The sequence below is a fragment of the Nerophis ophidion genome, linkage group LG02 (assembly GCF_033978795.1).
Source record: "Nerophis ophidion isolate RoL-2023_Sa linkage group LG02, RoL_Noph_v1.0, whole genome shotgun sequence".
NCBI classification, from domain to species: domain Eukaryota; kingdom Metazoa; phylum Chordata; class Actinopteri; order Syngnathiformes; family Syngnathidae; genus Nerophis; species Nerophis ophidion.
Genome location: NC_084612.1, coordinates 2,634,724 through 2,657,667, shown reverse-complemented (window position 1 = coordinate 2,657,667; position 22,944 = coordinate 2,634,724). Strand labels below are relative to the sequence as shown.

At 36.9% G+C, this 22,944-nt stretch overlaps 1 protein-coding gene across 1 annotated transcript; it reads left to right on the top strand.

Annotated features, from left to right (window-relative positions):
- The first annotated feature begins 312 nt into the window (after positions 1–312).
- ap3s2 (adaptor related protein complex 3 subunit sigma 2) lies at positions 313–22,841 on the top strand. Its single transcript, XM_061876078.1, has 6 exons — positions 313–517; positions 4,738–4,829; positions 10,881–10,992; positions 11,222–11,293; positions 17,181–17,288; positions 22,076–22,841. The coding sequence occupies exons 1-6, from the start codon at positions 449–451 to the stop codon at positions 22,199–22,201; spliced, it is 579 nt and encodes a 192-aa protein (XP_061732062.1). The 5' UTR covers positions 313–448; the 3' UTR covers positions 22,202–22,841.
- Positions 22,842–22,944: the final 103 nt, after the last annotated feature.

Here is a 22,944-nt window from a genome sequence, read left to right as displayed (position 1 = left end):
TTGTTTGTAAATGTTGAAATTTATAAATAAAAGTTGAAAGAAAAGAAAAAATAAGGAAAAAAAAAGAAATGCGCTTATAATCTATTACTATTATTATTAATATATATATTTTTTTATTAGATGGATACAAAACAATGTCGTATTGCCTACTTCAAGTGAGAAAACTAAACTAATATACTTTTAACAATTATTGTACGAATGATTATTGATCAACGAGCGCCATCTCCCAGTGAGAGTGCGCCACACGAAAAAATATGGTCCCGGAACATATCCTCGTTACGTCTTTGTTTCCAGACGATTCTTGAATGCGCACAACAAAACCGGAAATGGTCGGTGTTAAAAACACTTCCTGTTTATCTCTCAAGCTAATGTCAGTCTTCGTAGCCTTAATATTTAAATTAAATTAAATTGTTCAAAGTCTATCACTTTGTGTTCGAAAATAGTAAAGATGATTAAGGCTATATTGATTTTCAATAACCACGGAAAGCCGCGGCTCATCAGGTTCTATCAGTATTTTGTGAGTATTATCGCCTTAAATGTTAGTAAAGTACCCGGATTTTGAATGCCAGTTTTCTATCAAATGAGACAGAAATTAGTTATTTGTTTCAATTATTCATCAAAATATTTTGAAATGAGTGTCTTCTCACCTTAATATGAACAATAGAGTAAAAACATGTTTAGCATTTTAAGCATCTTCCTTTCTGTCCATGCAGGCAAAAGCCAATAAGTACTGCCAACATATACAGTATTGACATGTATGTACAAATGAGTTTTAAACATTTATCATTGCCATAATGTAATCCAAACATATACATAATGGGTGTAATCTTTATTTATTGTACATTATACTTCCTGAGAACCAGCGTCCACTGCAGTGGACTTTTGTGATTTGCATAACTGGGTTGTTTGTGTGATACTGTTTTTATTAGGGCTGCGAATCTTTGGGTGTCCCACAATTCGATTCAATATCGATTCTTGGGGTGACGATTCCATAATATATTGATTTTTTTCGATTCAACGCGATTCTCGATTCAAAAACGATATTTTTCCGATTCAAAAGGATTCCGTATTCATTCAATACATAGGATTTCAGCAGGATCTACCCCAGTCTGCTGACATGCTAGCAGAGTAGTAGATTTAAAAAAAAAAAAAGCTCTTATAATTGTAAAGGACAATGTTTTCTCAACTGATTGCAATAATTTAAATTTGTTTTAACCATTGAACGAACCAAAAATATGACTTATTTTATCTTTGTGAAAACATTGGACACGGTGTGTTGTCAAGCTTATGAGATGTGATGCAAGTGTAAGCCACTGTGACACTATTGTTCTTTTTTATTTTTATTTTATAAAGGTCTAATGATAATTTCAATGAGGGATTTTTAATCACTGCTATGCTGAAATTATAACTAATATTGATACTGTTGTTGATAATATTCATTTTTGTTTCACTACTTTTGGTTTGTTCTGTGTCGTGTTTGTGTCTCCTCTCAATTGCTCTGTTTATTGCAGTTCTGAGTGTTGCTGGGTCAGGTTTGGTTTTGGAATTGGATTGCATTGTTATGGTATTGCTCTGTAGTGGTTTGTTGGATTGAATAAAAATAAAAAATAGATTTAAAAAAAATTAGAATCGATTCTGAATCGCACAAGGGATTCGATTCGTATTTGAATCGATTTTTCCCCACACCCCTAGTTTTTATTATTATTACTTTTTATCATTTATTAATTTTTATTACAAAATATGTAACTCTATAACCAAAGAAACAGAGCAAAAAAAATGTCCACTGCAGTAAATGCTTGTGTTGATCATAACTGGATTGTAGTTATGCCATTATTGGTATTTTATTTTATTATCACCCCCCCCAAATGTGTAACTCTTTGACCAAATAAAAAGAGCAAAATCAAATGTCCACTGCAGTGAATGCTTGTGTTGATCATAACTGGATTGTAGTTATGCCATTATTGGTATTTTATTTTATTATTCCCCCCCCCCCCCCCCCCCCCCAAAAAAAAACTGTAACTCTTTGACCAAATAAATAGAGCAAAATCAAATGTCCACTGCAGTGAATGCTTGTGTTGATCATAACTGGATTGTAGTTGTGTAACTCTGACAAAATAAATAGATTGAAAGCAAATGTTTACTCCAGCGGACGTTTTGTTTTGCATAATAAGCTTGTTATTATTTTTATTACTACTAACATTGTCAGATTTAGTTTTTGACGAACCCCAAGATGCAGAGAAGGAGGGAGGCGTGTAGTGAGAAAACATGATTTAATCTTTAAAACTAAAACAAAACCAAACAAAGGGTACAATACAAAGCGCACGAGGCGGATAACAAACTTGGCTATGGACAAACAAAATTGGAAGCAGGGAACAAAAGACAGTAAGCTACAAACAGCTACCGAATATAGCTTACCGCAACGGTGCAAAGACACGACCAGTAGGAACGACAAGTATAAATGACATTGACAATACAATACAGAAGCGACAATACATGAAAATAATCCAGCAACTAACTGGAGGAAAAAAACAGGCTCAAATAGAAGCGGGCTGATTGACACCAGGTGTGGCCAGGTGCCAATCAGCCGCAGCTGAGGGGACACACCACTCAGGGAGACAAACAGGAAACTGAACCAAAATAAGAGTGCTAACAGGAACTAAAGACAGGAAATACTACACACACAGAGGAGAAACTAAAACACAAACAAACTGTCAGGGGCAAGCCTGAAAAACATTATGGTATTTCTTTGTCACATGACTTTTGTCAAAAATCATGTGACAAAAATTGAGCAAAAGCAAATGTTGTTTATGTTTTGCGTAACAGAATTATCTTTTTTAAAAAACTTTTTTTTTTTTTTACAAAATATGTAACTCAGACAAAATAAATAGATCAAAATCAAATGTCCAATGCAATGAATGCTTGTGTTGATCATAACTGGGTTGTAGTTGTGTAACTCTGACAAAATGAATAGAGCGAAAGCAAATGTCTACTCCAGTGGACGTTTTGTTTGGCTTAACAACCTTGTTATTATTTTTATTACTACTAATATTATTTTCTTTCTTTTATAAATCATGTGACAAAATTGAGCAAAAGCAAATGTTGTTTATCTTTTGCATAACAGGACTATCTCTTTAAAAACCTTTTTTTTTTTTTCAATATATATATATATATTTTTTTTTACAAAATGTGTAACTCTCTGACAAAAGAAATACAGCAAAATTAAATGTCCACTGCAGTGAATGCTTGTGTTGATCATAACTGGGTTGTAGTTGTGAAACCAAATGTCTACTCCAGTGGATGTTTTGTTTGGCATAACAAGTTTGTTTTTATTTTTATTACTACTAACATTATTTTATTTCTCTTACAAAATGCGTGGTAAAATTGAGTAAAAGCAAATGTTTATGTTTTGCATAACAGGATTATCTTTATTTAATTTTTTTTTTTTTTTTTTTACAAAATATGTAACACTGACAAAAGAAATAGAGCAAAAACAAATGTCCACTGCAGTAGATGTTTATGTTTTGCATAGCCGGATTGTTGTTATTAGCAGGATTATTATGTTTTTGTTGTTGTTGATTTTTTAAAATCTGATTAAGGAAATAGAGCAAAATAAATGTCCTTTTTAGTAGAGGTTTATATTTAGCACAACACGTTTGTTGTTGTTATTGTCACTATTATTGTTTTCTTTATTATTATTGTTCAATATTTTTTTACACAAAGTATGTAACTGAGAAGGAAATAGAGCAAAAACATGGACGTGGACGTTTTTTGTGTAGCTTAACAGAATTATTTTTATTATTGTTACTATTTTATATACACATATATATAAATATATATATACATATATATATATATATATATATATATATATATATGTATATATATATATATATATATATATATATATATATATATATATATATATAATATATATGTATGTATATATATAAATGATAAATGGGTTGTACTTGTATAGCGCTTTTCTACCTTCAAGGTACTCAAAGCGCTTTGACACTACTTCCACATTTACCCATTCACACACACATTCACACACACTGATGGAGGGAGCTGCCATGCAAGGCGCTAACCAGCAACCATCAGGAGCAAGGGTGAAGTGTCTTGCTCAGGACACAACGGACGTGACGTACTAGGTGGGGATTGAACCAAGGACCCTCTTCCACTGCGCTACGCCGTCCCTATGTATCTATATATGTACACACACATATATATACATATATGTGTGTGTGTGTATCTATATATATATATATATTTATACATATCCATCCATTTTCTACCGCTTGTCCCTTTTTGGGGTCGATATACATATATATATATATATATATATATATATATATATATATATACATATATATATATATATATATATATATATATATATATATATACATACATATCTATATATATATATATATATATATATATATATATATATATATATATAGATATAGATACATATCTATATATAGATACATATATATATATATATATATATATATATATATATATGTATATATATAGATATAGATCTATATCTATATATATATATAAGCATATATATATATATACACACATATATATATATATTTTTTTACAGAACATGATGTAAGTCTGATGAATGAAATAGAGCAAAAACAAATGTCTACTCCACTGGACGCCGGTTCTCAGTGTGTTGTGTCTTCAAGCACCTGTTAAACTATGTCCTTTGTTTTCTTGCAGGCAGAGGACATGCAACAGCAGATAATTCGGGAGACTTTCCATTTGGTGTCAAAGAGAGACGACAACGTTTGTAACTTCCTGGAGGGTGGAAGGTAAGTGGCGTTCACTGCTTTTGCACCATAGAACCAATAGATGGAGCCAGACATTCAAAAATATATTCAGTTACAGGCATCACTCGCCTTTCTTGGAACTATAGGTGCAGGAGCGGTTCTAGGCATGGTTATATGAGGGGGCAGTCAGAAATGTGAAGGGGGCATCATGTATACACATCATGCTCCAGCACTTTTTTCTCTGTGCTTATAGTAACGATGCTTTCTTCATTGAAATGGGTCTTTAGCTATGTGTCCAACCCCAACCTGGAGTAGTGGATTGCACTTTGTCAGGCCTCTACCTTCAGACCTGTCCAACTTGGGTGTCCCACCTGAAGACCAAGCTCCTGCTGGTATAGCTCTTACGGTCACTGAGGCATGCAAACCCCCTGACCACAATAAGGTGGCAATCCCTCCGGGGGGGAAACATTAACAGTGCTGCCATATTTCCGACAGGGGAAACAGAAGCAGGCGTCTCGCACCACAGAATACTCTAGCCATGGTCGTGTGCGGTACCAGGCAGGATTGAATGATCTTAATGTTGTACCAAATGCACGCTTTGGGTAGCCACTCAGTATTGGCTGAGATGGTGCGTTGCCATTTAAGTCACTGGGTAGCTGAGCAGGCTGCTTTGGGGGAGCGCATGTTGGGGTGACGGAGGGAGCTGGTGCAGGAGAAACAGTGCTTGCTGGTGCTAAAGGTGCAGTTTTTTTTTTTTTCCAAGATGGCGCTGCTGTAGTGGCTGCTGTTGGCAGGAGCTCTGTGCTCTTGTGTCATCCTTTTGTGTTTCCCTCTTGTTTTCATGTGTTATTATATTTTTTTTTTTGCATTTTTGTCCGGGACCCTTTGGGACTGTGTGACAAGGGGTGCCACTTTCGTGACCTCTGTGGTGCTTTTTTTGGGGACTTCTGGATCTGCCTCCCGGGAGCCTTTTGGCCATGGAGACCAGCTGCTGGGTGTCTGCCACACCGGAGTCGGTTTGGAGGGACTGGAGGAGATGCGGATGAGGGGACAGGGCTGCGGAGCTAGCACTGAGCGCTGGGACGGAGAGGCTTCGTGGTGTCTTGACTGGGTGAGCAGGTGTCGGACACCTCAGTCACCTTGGACGTATCCTCGCTCATCCATGCGGACTGGACACTGGCCGAGAGTGGAGTCGGCTGTCTTGGTTGCTTTGTTGGGTCTGCTCCTGTCTCTGGCCATGCTCCCTCCATCCTAGCGGACGATGGCGTGGAACACCGCAGAGGCCACCACAGTGGATATGTTTCTTTTACTTTTTATTCATAGCTGTATGTAGAAGTGTCTGGTTGTATCTGCTGCTTTAATGTCTTTAATGTCCTCTGTGTTCTTTGATGTTTGATGTTTCCCTCTTACACACATGTAAGAGGGATGTGTACCATGGCTATGAGTTGTTGTTTTTTCCCTTGGCCTCAGTCTGCACCCCCTCTCCAGGGCCCAGGCTAAGACCGATTTTTATTTTATTTTATTTTAATCTTCTATCCCCCCTCTTGTTTACCTGTATCTCATCTTTTTTGTAAGGGGCGCTGGAAGCCGGCAGACCCGTCAGCGATCCTGTTCTGTCTCCCTGTAATGTTTGTCTGATCTTGAATGGGATTCCATCCATCCATCCATTTTCTACCGCTTATTCCCTTTCGGGGTCGCGGGGGGCGCCGGCGCCTCTCTCAGCTACAATCGGGCGGAAGGCGGGGTACACCCTGGACAAGTCGCCAGGATTGTGCTGAAAATTTAAATTTTCCTGAAGAAACTCTCCTGACGGAATAAATAAAGTACTATCTAATCTAATCTATCTAATCTAAGTATTGCTAGCTGCTGTCCCTGTTGTACTACCAGTAGCATCATTGCTACTACTACATGCAGGAGCAGGACTAGACTTTTTAAATGCTCTGAAAAATGGATGCATTACAGAGCATTAACTTTCTCTTTGTGAGCTGCTGGAAGCTTGAGCAGAAAATAAGTAAGCTTGAACAACAACAGAAAAAACCTGCTGTGATTACATGAAGAAAAACAACAACAGTACAGGACTACAGCCTGGGGCGGGGGTTTACGTAGGGGTCTGTCAGACACAGGTCACTTGTCTTCAGTTTGTCACATGCAGTGGACGTGGGCACTCATCTGGGCACAAAATTAATTCACTCCAATGTATGTGTGTTGCCCACTTGCTTGTAAATTGTGTTTTTGTTTTTAGGTGTCTTGGTCATATCAAATGAAACTTATAATTAGTTTATTACAAAATGTAGATTGAAACATTAAAGGTTGACTATGTAGAATTACAAGAAAAACAACAGAAAAAGGATTCCAGCAGTCGATTGCCAGACCGTTGCTAAGTAAAACGGGCCGTTGCTAGGGACTCCGCTCTGAACAGAGGACAGCAGAGGAGGACTGCTAAGCAGGATATATACCTTATGTTTCATTTTTACCCTCATTAACAGCATCATAAATGACTTGTAGCTTGTTACAGGGACAGTGGAGGCTCTCTGCCTTCCAAACCACTGCTGCTCAGAGCCTCCGCTGTCACTGCTCTCGTCAAGTTGTAAAGAAAAGAGAAAAAAAAAAAAAAAAAAGGAACTCCGTAGCACCGAAAGTCCGCGACGATAAACGTGTTTATTACAGATAAGATTACACAAATACACCCATCGTAACAAGTATATGATAAATGTAGACAACTTTTCCTTTTCTTTTACTTTCATACTGCAACAGTGATTGGATGTTTACTGCGGGCTGATGGGTGTGTGCGGGTGTGTGTGTGCTGTCAGCCTGTGGAATGTTGAATACACGCACAGCGGAGGGGGGGATGAGAGGGAAGCCGACACTACTATATCGTGTGTGTCCCTTTTTCGGCGGATTTTTCCGCTAGTGCAGATAATTTTGTCAACTGGTAATGCAGAAATTTTGTGAGTTTATTAAAATTTGCTTTCTCAAATTTTGATTTGAGGGGGCAAGACATTTATTTAAGGGGGCTCTGCCCCCTCTTGCCCCTGCGTATATCCGGCCATGTATAGGTGTGTGTTTCCAACACTTTGCATGGTTCAGGGTAGTTTATACAAATTAGATTGATGACGTATGAATGAGTGGTACAGTAAGTATATTTCTACACCGATACCATGTAAATAAACAGACATTATTTGACTATATTTATTTTACGGAAGTGTAAGTAAATACAATACAAAGTAATAATATACAAAAAGGATATTAATAAAACCAAAGTGTACAGGATTTTACATTAAAAAAAATCAGCCATGCTTTTGTTGAGTGTCCAACAATCAGAAAGTCGTCCCCTCAGTAAATGATGAACTCATGAGGGTCAGGCGAGTCCTTGTGTTCCATTTCAGCTGTAAATAACAATATATCAATAATAAATGTCAGTGTTTGTTCCACAGCGACAACATAAACGTTCTGATTTAGCGTTAGCTTTTTAGCATCAGCGTTTGTTTCACAAATAACCACACAAATGGCGTGTCACTGACTACTTTTACAGCATTTGCGAAGTAAATAATGAATATATGATGTGATTTAATTAGCTCGACTTTTATTTTGTTTTACATTTCTCTTTAAACTGCAATGTCGGAGTCCCGGTCGGAGTCGCCGCTTCGAAGTCCGACTAAATACCGTGTTTACCGGACCCTAAGGCGCACTGCCGATGAGCTGGTCTAGTCAGGTCTATTTTCATACAAAAGGTGCACCGGATTATAGGGCGCATTAAAGGTGTCATATTATTATGATTTTTTTCAAAATGTAAAACACTTCCCTGCGGTGTACATAACAGTGTTAATTTTGACAGCAAAATTTGATTTAGTTTTAGTCATAGTCTTTTGACTAAAATGTAATGTAGTTTTAGTCATAATTTAGTTATTTAAATTGTTTTAGTTTTGGTCTAGTTTTAGTTGAGGAAATATCATAAGATTAAAGTCGACGAAAACTACAGTAGATTAAGTCGACTAAAGGGTAATATGTAAACTTTCCCTTCAATTTCTGAAAGTCAAAGCAAAACGGCGGAAAAATCACCGATACAAGTCGTATTTTGATGAAAATTGTGTCTCAAATTTAGAATTTCACGAGTAAGCCGTGTAATAAACGGGATAACGTCAAGTGAGTTGTATGTTGTGGAAAATGCTTACCTGTGTGTGGATTTCGGGGTGATTGGACTGTAAATGTCGCTTCAAGTTTGTTGTGTTCTTCCCCGTAATCCTCACGCTGCATTTCTTACACTGCGTCTTGTTATCTTTGACGTCAAATATAAAATTTCCCCATATGTCCTCTCTCTCCTTCCTCCCCGGCGTTGACATGTTGTCTTCTGCAGCGGGTCAGTCTCAAAAACAAACTACGTTTACATAACTTCCTTACCACGTCGCTCTGATTGGTTCTCTTCCCAACTCCTCCCGCCTCTTCCTAACGAAATGAGTTCCAATTGGATCTCGTCTCTGGCAGACATTTTCGTCTCGTTTTTATTCATTGACGAATATGTCAATACACCTCGTCATCGTCTTAGTCCACGTAAATTATTTTTTATTTAGTTATTGTCTCGTTTTAGTCCAAAAAAAAAGGCTGTTGACGATAACTATGACGAAAATTTTTCGGCAACAAAATTAACACTGGTACATAACATGTAATGGTGGTTCTTTGATCAAAATGTTGCATAGATGATGTTTTAAAGATCATCTTCAAGCCTCTTTCTGACAGTTGCTTCCGGATGTGCCGTTTTGTGGGCGGTCTTATTTATGTGGCTCACCTTCTGCGTCTTCTCCCCATCATCTTTGTTGTAGCGGTGTAGCGTGCAAGGATGGGAGTGGAAGAAGTGTCAAAAGATGGAGCTAACTGTTTTAATGACATTCAGACTTTTACTTCAATCAATAATTTAGCAGCATCTCCTCATCCGTGGCTGACTAGTGCAATAACAACGCCAGAAATGTGTCCCGTGAAAAAGCGTCCGACCGGAACTCTCTAATAACTAAAGTTCCTTGGGTGAATAATGTAAACTCACTACACCGGTATGTTTTAGCGCTTTCATGGCGAGTTTACTTACAGATATAAGTTAGAACTTTATGCTACTTTATATTAGAAATGGCAACAGCGGAGAATGAATGTACCATAACAAGAAGATAGAGAAAAAGAAGAAGCTTATTGACTACGCTGTCGCACGGACTACAAAGGCGGACTCGCGTACATTTTCAGGACTTATGCAGATCCCAAATACAGATCAGCAGGTACCAGAAGGTAAGAAATAATATTGCGAAACATTATACACACAGCATAATAATACTTGTATGTTGAAGCACAGTACAATCCATCAAGAGGTGCGGCTTCAATGCTAACCAAAGTCGTACTAAAACATTTTGATAGATTTTTGAGAGCCGTGTGTAATGTTTTATATTTTCAATGGAACATATAACATTTTGGTGTTGTTTACATGAGTCATATTGCAGTACACACGTATCTCTTATGTGTGACTGCCTTCTACTGGTCACACTTATCATTACACCATGTACCAAATAAAAAACCATTGAGGCCGGCAAGCACAACCAAAATTATTCCGTACATTAGGCGCACCGGGTTATAAGGCACACTGTCGAGGTTTGAGAAAATAAAAAGGATTTTAAGTGCGCCTTATACTCCAGAAAAAGACATTCCTCGGTTAATACGTTTAAAAGAGTCTGTCCACTTTTCGTAGCGTCGCGCATTGAAATTAAGTTTGTAAATAATAATAAACATTTAGCTGCATACTATAGTAACAAAAAATGTGGCCTCACATATTGTAATGGTGGTTGAATTTTAGAATACAAAGTTTTAGGAAAGCCCCTAACTGTTTTCAACCAATCAGCGGTCGACATCACAACCCACGCCTTGTAAAGTTCCTCGAACAGTCCGAAAGTCCGACCTCGCTACGAGGAGCTAAATATGGTTCCTGAATAAATAAATCTACCTGGGTAGTTTTTGGTGGAAACAGTAGGAACTTTCTTTTCCCGGGTAAATGAGGAAACCATACTGATGCTGTGGATTTGTGAATGAAACCTAAAACATCCTTTTTTTTTGATCTTCCAGTCTCATCGGTGGGTCTGACTACAAGCTGATCTACCGACATTACGCCACCCTCTACTTTGTCTTCTGTGTGGACTCCTCCGAGAGCGAGCTGGGCATTCTGGACCTCATCCAGGTCAGCTGACACCTGTGTCCGAGTGTCCTGTGGAGATTATATTTTTGCACCGTTTGGTTTATATATTTTTTTCTACTGCATGCATGATTTGGAATCAAAACACATCCCAACGCTCCTCCCCATTCAATAACATGCTTGTTTATACAATAATTCATTATTACCAACTATAATTCCTTTTCGAACCTGTAATGGTTCTTTCCTTTACGTATCTACATTGTCGTCTTTGCAGGTGTTTGTGGAAACGCTGGACAAATGCTTTGAGAACGTCTGTGAGCTGGACCTCATATTCCACATGGACAAGGTAAGGATTCTTTTGCCTGAATGCATCTCCTTTCCCTGTCTGCCAGACTAAATAGTGGATCACTTAAACCAGATTTGTACAAACTTCGATGTGAGGGCCGCATCAATAAAAACTGAAATGTCATACATTTTGTACATTTGATTTACTAAAACCATGACAATATTATAATGTAATTAAATTACTGTATGTCTATCAATATATGCTAAACCATCTGAACACAACATCCATATCTTAGCTTGGTGTTATCGGTAACATAGCATTTTCTATGTCATTGAGCCCTAATTAAAGACTTTTCAAGCATAAAAATGACTAAGCGAGGTAAAAATACCAATTCTACAGTCGCATTGGGCAGCAGAGAACACCCAAAACAATCAGATTGCGCTGTTCAGTATCGTGGCCATTGATTGGCTCAGCCTTACAAACATTAGCATGCTAACTTTTTTAGCCAGTTTTGCAGCCAAACGCCTCAGACTCTAATTACTTGGTACTTGACATATGCTAAAATTGGCGTGCCAACTTTTTTTTTGCCAATTTTGCAGCCAAACACCTTCTAGTCATATGACTTAATACTTGACGTATGTTGACTGTTAGCATGTTAACGTTAGCATGCTAACTTTTTTTTGCCAATTGTGCAGTTGAACACCTCAGAGTCATATAACTTGGTACTTGACACATGCAAACTTAATGTTAGCATGCTAACACTTGCATACTAACTTTTTTAGCAAATGTTAAATTTTTCATATTTTTAATTTTTCATAAGACTAGTATGCAAATGTTAGCTCACTTGCGTGCTAACTTGTTTAACAAATTTTTACATTTTTCATATGACTAATATGCAAATGTTTGCACAATTGCGTGCTAACTGTTTTAGCAAATTGTAAATTTTTCCTATGACTTGATACTTGAGGCGTTGTAACTGTTGGCATGCTAACATTAGCATTTAGGTTTGGCTTGCGCATTTCAGCATTCAAATGCAATTTCTCACAAAATTGCATAGTCTTGTTTTTTTGTGTAATGTTTTAATCAGGGGATGTTTTTCTTTTGTCTTTAGAACGTGTTGCAGGCCGCAAAGGCCCGCCACACTTTGGACACCCCTGACTTAAACTAAATGTATTTTTCACGCTTGTTTCAGAGTGATTGATAGTAGGAATGTCCGATAATATTGGACTGCCGATATTATCAGCCGATAAATACTTTAAAATGTAATTTCGTAAATTGTCGGTGTCGGTTTCCAAATTATCGGTATTGGTTTCAAATGTAAAAGTTATGACTTTTTAAAACGCCGCTGTGTATACGGACGTAGGGAGACGTACAGAGCGCCAGTTAACCTTAAAGACACTTCCTTTGTGTGCCGGCCCAGTCACATAATATCTACAGCTTTTCACACACACAAGTGAATGCCACGCATACTTGGTCAATAGCCATACAGGTCACACTGAGGGTGGCCGTATAAACAACTTTAACACTGTTACAAATATGCGCCACACTGTGAACCCACACCAAACAACAATAACAAACGCATTTCGGGAGAACATCCGCACTGTAACACAACATAAACACAACAGAACAAAAACCCAGAAATCCTTGCAGCACTAACTCTTCCGGGACGCTACAATATACACCTCCCCCTCCTCCACCTCAACCCCGCCCTTCCCAACCCCGCCCACCTTAACCTCCTCATGCTTTCTCAGGGAGAGCCTGTCCCAAATTCCATGCTGCTGTTTTGAGGCATGTTAAAAAAAATAATGCACTTTGTGACTTCAATAATAAATATGGCAGTGCCATGTTGGCATTTTTTTCCATAACTTGAGTTGATTTATTTTGGAAAACCTTGTTACGTTGTTTAATGCATACAGGGGCATCACAACAAAATTAGGCATAATAATGTGTTAATTCCACGACTGTATATATCGGTATTGGTTGATATCGGAATCGGTAATTAAGAGATGGACAATATTGGGCTATCGGCAAAAAAGCCATTATCGGACATCTCTAGATGGTAGTGATGATAATTATAAAAAATAACGGAGAATTGAATAGGTATTATCCGAAAACAACATTAACCTTAAAACAATGTTCGCACAAACAATTTTTCATTGATTTTTAAATGTTACAATAAAAATAGGATGTTATAATCCAAAACAATTCATATTTATCAACCAAAAATTGGTAAAGTTAAGTACCGGTATTAATTCCGGGATTACGGCAATTGGTACAGTACTAACAGGCTCGATACAGATATCGATGTGAACTCATAGGCCATTATCAGTTGGTCGTTATTATTATTAGATACCCCTAATCCGGTGGTGTGGATCCTATAGTAGAGCGGTCATCCAGAAACTTAAGGGTTTCTGGTGCAAATCCAGCTTAACCCTTTTAGTTACTGGGCAATTTACCTTGCATGAGAACTTGTAGCAGGAATCCCTTCAAAAAAATTCTTAATCTCCGGGAGTTTTCCTGGTTAAATAAAAGTTAGAAGAAATGGTCTCAAGATTATAACGAGAATTGTAATGTTTAACAGCACGTTGGATCGGAGGTGCTTTAAAAGATTGTGGTGGGGTGAGACTTGTGTTGCAGTCTCAGACCCACCAGCTCCTAATACATCAATTTTAATGACATGTTGAGCCACGGCACTTTTGAATATTCAACAATGTGGAGCCCTCCTCTTTTCTCCTGAGTGTTTAGCCGCCACGAGTACGACCCGTTTTTCCGCAGCATCTTGATTTAATTCTCCCCGCAGGAAATGGATGTCATGTGTTGCGGTGAGGTTTCTCTGGAATGTTCCCGAGACGAGACCTGGAAATGTTCCTAAGTGGAAAAAACACAACAATAGCAAATTTAAATGCAGATAAAAAAACACAATAGATGAGGTAAATCGGGTGGTGTCCAAAGTGCGGCCCGGGGGCCATTTGCGTCCCGCAGCTAATTTTTTAACAATACTGTTACAGTAAAAACATGAGATGTGGAATAAGAGATCATACAGGTAAAATGTAACACAAAAAATGGAATATTGATGAATAACACAAAGCTGCCAAGCAGGTAGTTTTTTTCCCCTTTAAAACTGTCATTGCCCCAAAAATGATAATGAATCAAACTCAATGTTATGAATTATTGAACTATTCACAGCTCAAATGACTTAACATCAAATATTTCACTTAGAAATATTTTTGGGAGAAAGTATTGGATATTTTGTGTTTTTTCCATATAGAAATAAGTTGTATATAACAAAAAAGGCATAACATAAACAAAAAAATAAATACACAAATAATAACAACTTAAATATGACGGATATGTTAAAGAAAAAAAATGTATGACTATTTTTAACACTTTTATGAGCCAGGCCTTTTTTGGATCATTCAAAATGAAAACAGTCATTGCTCCAAAAATAATAAGTTAACCTATTTAAAGCTCCAATGACTACATTAAATATTCCACTTTGAGATATTTTTGGGAGAAAGTTTTGGATATTTTGGTTCTTATTTATGTTAAAAAAAAGTTTTATATAACAAAAATGGGATAACATAAACAAACCAAAAAAATTATAAAAACTTTAAATGGACGCATATGTCCAGAGATCTAAGCAATGAAAGTAAAAAAAAAAAAGCAAAACAATGTATGACTATTTTTTAACACTTTTTTCTATTTTTTTTTGCCTATTTTGATCATTCAAAATTAAGACAGTCATTGCTCCAAAAATAATAATGAATCAAAATCAATGTTATGAATTATTATAAAGTATTTTTTATTATATTATATTATACTATACATATTCAAGTTGCCATTGTTTGCCATATAAAAAACTAAGTTTTATATGACAAAAAGAGCATAAAGTAAACAAACAAAAAAATGATAAAAAATAAAAACAACTTTGAATCAATGAATAGGTCTGATGGTGGTCTAAAGATCTAAGCGTTAAAAAGTGAAAAATAAAATAAAACATGATTGACTTATTTTTAACACATGTATGAGTGGGGCCCTTATTCGTCATTCCACATTTTAGTAAGGAACACAATGAAATAAAAAACGCTTTAAACATTTATAAACTTATGGATACATCTGAAGTTGATCGAGCGATTTAAGCGTGGAAAATAGACAAAAAAAATATGTATGACTTATTTTTAACACTTATGAGTCGGGCTCTTCTGGATCTTTGAGGATTTTTTTATTTTTATTTTTGTTGCACAAAAATGAATTGAAATTATTGTTGTTATAAATTAAAGACCTATTTAGGGCTTTCTATTTGAAAATGTTTTGGGGGGAAAATATTGCATATGTTATGTTTTTACCATAAAAACAGGGTTTTCTTTATCAAAAAGGGCATCAAATATTAGAAAAGTAAACTTTATATAGAGAGATAGACTTGAAGTTGTTCTGGAGATATAAGCATTCAATAAAAAAAAATTCTAAAATTAATGTATGACTTATTTTTAAAAATTTTATGAAACTTAAGGGAAGGTAACAAGAAATCTATATATTGTATTTGTTTTAAAAAAATTTGGAAACATTTTTACATTTTTTGTGTTTTTGCCATAAAAATTAAGTTTTCTATAACAAAAACTGCATTTAATTAAAACAAAAAACAAAAAAAATAAAACATTTATAAACTTACAAATCGATGGCTACATCCTAAGTTGATCTAGAGATTTAAGCGTGGAAAGTAGACATAAACAATATGTATGACTTATTTTTTACACTTATGAGTGGGGCTCTTTTAGATCCCCGAGGATTTTAGTGTTTTTCATTTAAATTGTCGTTGTTCAAAAATGAACGAAAATTATTGTTGTTATAAATTACTGACCTATGTAAGGCTTTCTATTTGAAAATGTTTTGGGGAAAATATTGCATATTTGATGTTTTTAAACAATATTAATTTTAAACAATTAAAAAAGTCAGCTTTATATCAACAGATAGATTTGAAGTTGATCTAGAGATTTAAGCATTGAATAAAAAAAATTACAAAAATGTATACATGACTTATTTTTAACATTTTTATGACTAAGACCCTTCCGAGTCCCAGAGATGAAACGTGAGGGAAGGTAACAAGAAATGTATATATTGTATTTCTTTATAAATTTTGTGGACACAATTTTGCATTTTTTGTGTTTTTGCCATAAAAACTAACTTTTACCATTTAAAAAAAAAAAAAACATTTCTAAACTTACAAATCGATGGCCACATCTGAAGTTGATCTAAAATTTAAGCGTGGAAAGTAGACATAAACAATATGTATGACTTATTTTTTACACTTATGAGTGGGGCTCTTCTAAATCCCCGAGGATTTTATTTTTATTTTTTTTAAATTGTCGTTGTTCAAAAACGAATTAAAATTATTGTTGTTATAAATTATTGACCTATGTAAGGCTTTCTTTTGAAAAGGCTTTGGGGAAAATATTGCATATTTGATTTTTTTAAACAATTAAAAAAGTCAGCTTTTTATCAACAGATAGATTTGAAGTTGATCTAGAGATTTAAGCATTGAATAAAAAAAAATTACAAAAATGTATTTATGACTTATGTTTAACATTTTTATGACTAAGACCCTTCCGAGTCCCAGAGACGAAACTTGAGGGAAGGTTAAAATAATTCTATATATTGTATTTGTTTTGAAAATTAAAAATAGCAAAATGTCGCCTGCAAGCTTTAATTGTAAGTGTGCGGCCCTCAGTGGAAGAGTGTTGGACACCACTGAGATAAATTAAAGTTGCTAAAATAGACTGTCTTCTTTATGTTGTCGCCACGATAGAGTGGAGGTATATCAGAAACTTGACAAAACACGTCTGAATGCAAATAGAGCAAATTTTTTTGTCTTTTGTTTTACTAATGTAAAATATTATTGGGGTCTGCAGTGTTGGCTAACTACTGGTTGTCAACGCTCCCGCTGCCACAGGTCCACTACATCCTGCAGGAGGTGGTGATGGGAGGTATGGTGCTGGAGACCAACATGAACGAGATCGTGGGTCAGGTGGAGCTGCAGAACCGCATGGAGAAGTCAGAGGTCAGACCCCCGCCGCACACATGAAAGGAAAAGCATGCCGTGTTTGTTTTCGGGGGGCTGGAAACACTCCTTGTGTTCAACTCTGAAGGTCACGGCCTGAAAGCGTGACAGCACAAAACACACTAGAGCTTAGCAGGTGCCATGAAGAGCTCACACACTTTGTACTGCTTTTAAATAACTCTTACATTTGACATCCCTCTGCCATTACAAACATATTTTTTTTAACTTTTTGTTTCATTATGATTTATTAAAATGAACATTTTAAATATGTTATTTACCATGCTTTAAAAGAAAAGTAGCCTGTAAAACATGGAGGTAGAGCTTAATGTTATAAAACAACTACAACTCAGATATGGTGAGGTGTGGAGTACTTAAGGTTTATGTGAATTTCCCCCCAATTTTGGTCAGTTTCTGATTTTATGGCCTTAGAAGCATTTGAACTTTGGAGCCTCCACAGGAGCCACTTTCACTTCCTGGGAAAAAAAAAAAAAAGTGTTTTGGGTGTCTTTCAACTCAAACAAAAGCCAGTTCATCTATTTTTCTCAAAAAGAAAAACAGCATACCAATATACGTATTAATAGAATTAGTAAGGAATGTATTGCAAAAATGTGTAAAAGTACACTTTTAAGTCCAAAACAATTGGAAATCATTTGAATAGAAATAATCTGGTCCAGGTTCACGCTGTGACCATCAACACACTTTTATTAAATGTATCGGCAATATTTTAAAGAATACACTGCAAAAAGTGAAATCTAAGTAAGATTAAATATCTCAAATAAGGGTGATATTTGCTTTTTTACTGTCTGATTAGATCATTCTTCTCCCTAAGCAGATGTTATGTTAGTCTTTTACTTGTTTTAAGGGTGTTGGTCCTAAATGATCTCAGTAAGATATTGCAACTTGTTGCTGAGATTTTCTGACCTAAATTGAGTAAAACATGCTTGAAACTAGAATATCAACTGATGCAAAGCTGTGTCATTAACACAAGTATAAAACTACTTTTTTAAAGTAGTCATTTCTTACTTCAAGCATGAAAAAAAATCATGATGTATGCATATCATTATGTCAAGAAAATGCTACCAGCATTTACTTAATTTAAGAATATTTTTCAACATATTGAGCAAAAAGGTGTCTTTTTTTTCTACCAAGAAAAGTGCACTTGTTATTTGTGAGAATATACTTATTTTAAGGTATTTTTGGGTTCATTGAGGTTAGCTAGTTTTACTTGTTTTGGAAAGTCTTGACAAGTCAAATTTTCTAGTTCTATTGGCAGATAATTTTGCTTGGTTCAAATAAAATACACCTAATTTTTGTATTTGTTTTTTTTTCCTGTTTTTGAACACTGACTTTTTGCAGTGTAGTTTATCTGTTGTACAAGTGCAAAAGGAAGATTACATATGCACAGTTGCATAAAAGTAGAAAAAAACTAACTACAGAACACTCTTAGTGAGATGTGTGAGGTTTCAAGTTTAATTGAATGTGACTTTGGCTGCGTAATTTTCCCACAGTTTAGGCCAGTTTCTGAATTGATGGCTTCTGGAGCATTTGACTCTGGGGCTTCAACAGTAGCTGCTATTATTTCCTACAACAAAAATGTGTGTTTTGGGTGTATCGTAACTGAAACAATAGCTGCGGAGTCTATTCTTTCACGCAAAAAAGCAGGTGTGGCGTAGTGGGTAGAGCGGCCGTGTCAGAAATCTGAGGGTTGCAGGTTCGCTCCCCGCCTCAAGACATCCAAATCGCTGCCGTTGTGTCCTTGGGCAGAACACTTCACCCTTGCCCCCGGTGCCGCTCACAATGGTGAATGAATGATGAATGATGAATGAATGATAGGTGGTGGTCAAAGGGGCTTTAGGTGCAAACTGGCTGCCTCGCTTCTGTCAGTCTACCCCAGGGCAGCTGTGGCTACAGATGTAGCTTACCACCACCAGGTGTGAATGAATGATGGGTTCCCACTTCTCTGTGAGCGCTTCGAGTATCTAATCAAAATAGCGCAACTTTCTGAAAAAGGTGCTGCAAATTCAGGTTTTTCAAGACAAAAAAGTGAGTGGAATCTTGAATGGGACTGACCAGCACTAAATAGTAAAGCAGAGGTGTCCAAAGTGCAGCTCCGTGGGCTATTCGCAGCTAAAAATACTGTCAAAACATTAAAAAGTGGCGTACAAGAGGAAAAGGTGAAATGTAACAAGGAGAAGTTTCAATGTTTACTCTAAGCTGTTTTTTTTTCTTTAAAACGATAATTTCTCCAAAAATAACAATGAATCAAAATCAATTTCACAAATTATTGACCTATTCAAGGCTCCAATTAATTCACATTAAATATTCCACTTGGCTTCACGGTGGCAGAGGGGTTAGTGCGTCTGCCTCACAATACGAATGTCCTGCAGTCCTGGGTTCAAATCCAGGCTCTGGATCTTTCTGTGTGGAGTTTGCATGTTCTCCCCGTGAATGCGTGGGTTCCCTCCCATTTCCAAAGACATGCACCTGGGGATAGGTTGATTGGCAACACTAAATTGGCCCCAGTGTGTGAATGTTGTCTGTCTATCTATGTTGGCCCTGCGATGAGGTGGCGACTTGTCCAGGGTGTACCCCGCCTTCCGCCCGATTGTAGCTGAGATAGGCGCCAGCGCCCCCCGCGACCCCGAAAGGGAATAAGCGGTAGAAAATGGATGGATGGATATTCCACTTTGAAATTTTTGGGGGGAAAATATTGCATATTTTGTTTGTTTGTCATATAACAAAGGCTTGTTTAACAAAAAGGAATAAAACAAATAAAAAAACAAAAATTCAAACTTAAGCTTGACGGATAGATCTGAAGTTGATCTAGAACAGGGCTGTCAAACTCATTTTAAGCCAGGGGCTGCATGGAGGAAAATCTGTGTGCACGCGGGCTGAACTATTAGAATCATGGCATTAAAACTAAAGAATAAAGACAACTTCAGGTTGTTTCATATGTCTTACTTTGGCCAAAAATAAAAGAAACACATTCTGAAAGTATTATAATAAAAATATAAAAAAAATACCGGCGGCGGTAAAGTTTAGATTCATGAAGGAAAGAAGAAAGTAAATGAATGAATATGACTGAACACATTTACATATGCATAAAAACTTGTTTTCTTTTGTATACATTTTTTTAATTAATTAAGTAACGTTTATGATAACCTTTTTCCAAAACACAATGTAGAATGTGAGATATAACAGGATAATGCATACATCTATCATTTGTTGTCAAAACGCTTAAAAAAAAGTGGGACCCCAAAAATTTACCATCGGACCCCATTTTTATGACTTGATGGGGTCCCTGGGACCCCATATTGAAAATTCCTAGTGCCAACACCGATGGAGTATTGGTGCATGCAAAACAGCAGCAGGCGGCTGTGGCCTGCGGGACGGTTCTAATATTAATGAAATATCATCCCAGAGGCCATGGATCATTCATTCCATCACTTTTATGATGGATCCCCAATAATTTTAGTGGGATGTACTTTTGACTTCACCTCAAATATTCCACTTTTAACCATTTTTGGGGGGAAAATATTGCATATTTTGTGTTTTTGCCATAAAAATCTGGGGTTTCTTTACACCAAAAGGACATTAAAAATATTTATATATTTTTAAATTTGATATCAACAGATTGACCCTGAAAGTGATTTCAGAGATTTAAGTGTTGAATTATAAAAAAATGAAAATAATACACAACTTATTTTTGAAACTTTTATGACTGACACCCTTTTGAGTCCCCGGACTAAACTTGAGTGTAGCCTTAAAGGTTAAAAAAAAAAACCCTGATATATTGTATTGGTTTTGAAAATTAAAAATATTAACATTTTCTTAAATTTTTCAGTGTTAAACGTTTGGACACCCCTGCTGTAAGGCAATAATAATAAAACAGTATAGGGCCTATACTGTTTTATTATCCCAATTACCATGTCCAATATTACCGTTACATATACTGTAATATTGGACATGGTAATTGGGATTTGTTATATATTGTATAAAATATATTATATACTGTAAATAGAAAATATGTAAATATTACATATACAGTATTGGTCCTGCGATGAGGTGGCAACTTGTCCAGGGTGTACCGCGACTTCCGCCCGATTGTAGCTGAGATAGGCTCCAGCACCCCCCGCGACCCCGCAAGGGAAAAGCAGTAGGAAATGGATGGATGTTATACTGTATATTGCTATTATGGTACATTTTTAGTCGACTTTATACATTGCATGATCTTTTCCATCCTTATCCTTTCCATCCTTTGTGACTGAGCTACTGTGTAGAACAATTTCCATTGTGGATCATTAAAGTTTGTCCAAGTAAGTACTAGCCTATAGTACTATAGTAGTATAGAACTATGGGAGACCGGGCTTTCTGCTCCGCTGCTCCCAGTCTGTGGAACGCTCTCCCTGACCACCTGAGGGCACCTCAGACTGTGGATGGTTTTAAAAAAGGCTTAAAAACCCATCTTTTTGAAAAAGTTTTTTTATAGACATGCATGCTGGTTCTAGCTATTGAGCTGTTTCTAGTTTTATATTTCATTTATTTTTATTATCTTTTTATTATTATTATTATTACAATTTTTTACACCGTGGCACTTTGAGGTTGTTTGCTCAACGTAAAGTGTTTTTTTTTTTTTTACAAATAAAATCTATTATTAGTATACTTTCACTTTGTGAAAACGTGTGTATGTTTTGGGTGCATCGCAATTAAAGCGAACGCCGCCAAATCTTCTTTTTCTTGACTCGAAGCCAACATATTAATTGTCTTATGTCACCCGGTCCATGCAGGGAGGCCTGTCAGCGGCGCCTGCTCGCGCCGTCTCTGCCGTGAAGAACATGAACCTGCCCGAGATTCCGCGCAACATCAACATCGGAGACATCAACATCAAAGTGCCGAGCCTCTCCCCGTTTTGAGCGCCGTCCCCCCCACCGAGCCATCCCGGCGTGCGTTCGGGGATGGGTGAGGTCCTGCCTGCCGACCCAACGCATCTTCCTTCCTCCCTCCTTGCTGCCGCCACAGACTTGAACTCTCCAGATCACGTGTGCGGGCGAAAAAGCTGTGAGTCGTTGGAGTAGTGATTTTTCTTTTGTTTGGGTCCTAGTTGCACAGTAATGTGAATGTGTATTCGTAAATCATCAACGTTAATATTTATGTATGTCTTATGAGTTGGCTGACTTCCACTCCGTCTCGGAGAGAAGCGGCGCCTGCATATTTTCCTCCCCAACTGGACGCTCATCATCATCACTATTATCGCCACCGGAGATTTCGAAACATTCCTATCCAGCGGGAGCGTTGGGACTTATCGCGGTAACACGATCCCTTTTGGCTCCTCCACCGTCTGCGATTGCTCTTCTTCTTCTCCTCACAATCCATCGCTTCTTCTCGCTGTTAATCTCCCTGACATGTGCGCGGCTGCCCCGTCACGTGATCGTCCCTCTCGGCCGGGTTCTGCACCTATCGGAGGGCAGAGTCCTCCGACGGCTTTGTACAAAATGTGCCCTATTATAGTATTTAGCAGTAACGTGAGACGAGAAAATAAAAGCTGCCACAAAAGCACCTGCACTTTTTCTTGCCCAGGTCACCGGGCTTTGTCCGTCAGCATCATGTCACGCGCTCACTGTACCGCCGAGGAATTCCACCCCCTCCTAGATTTGTT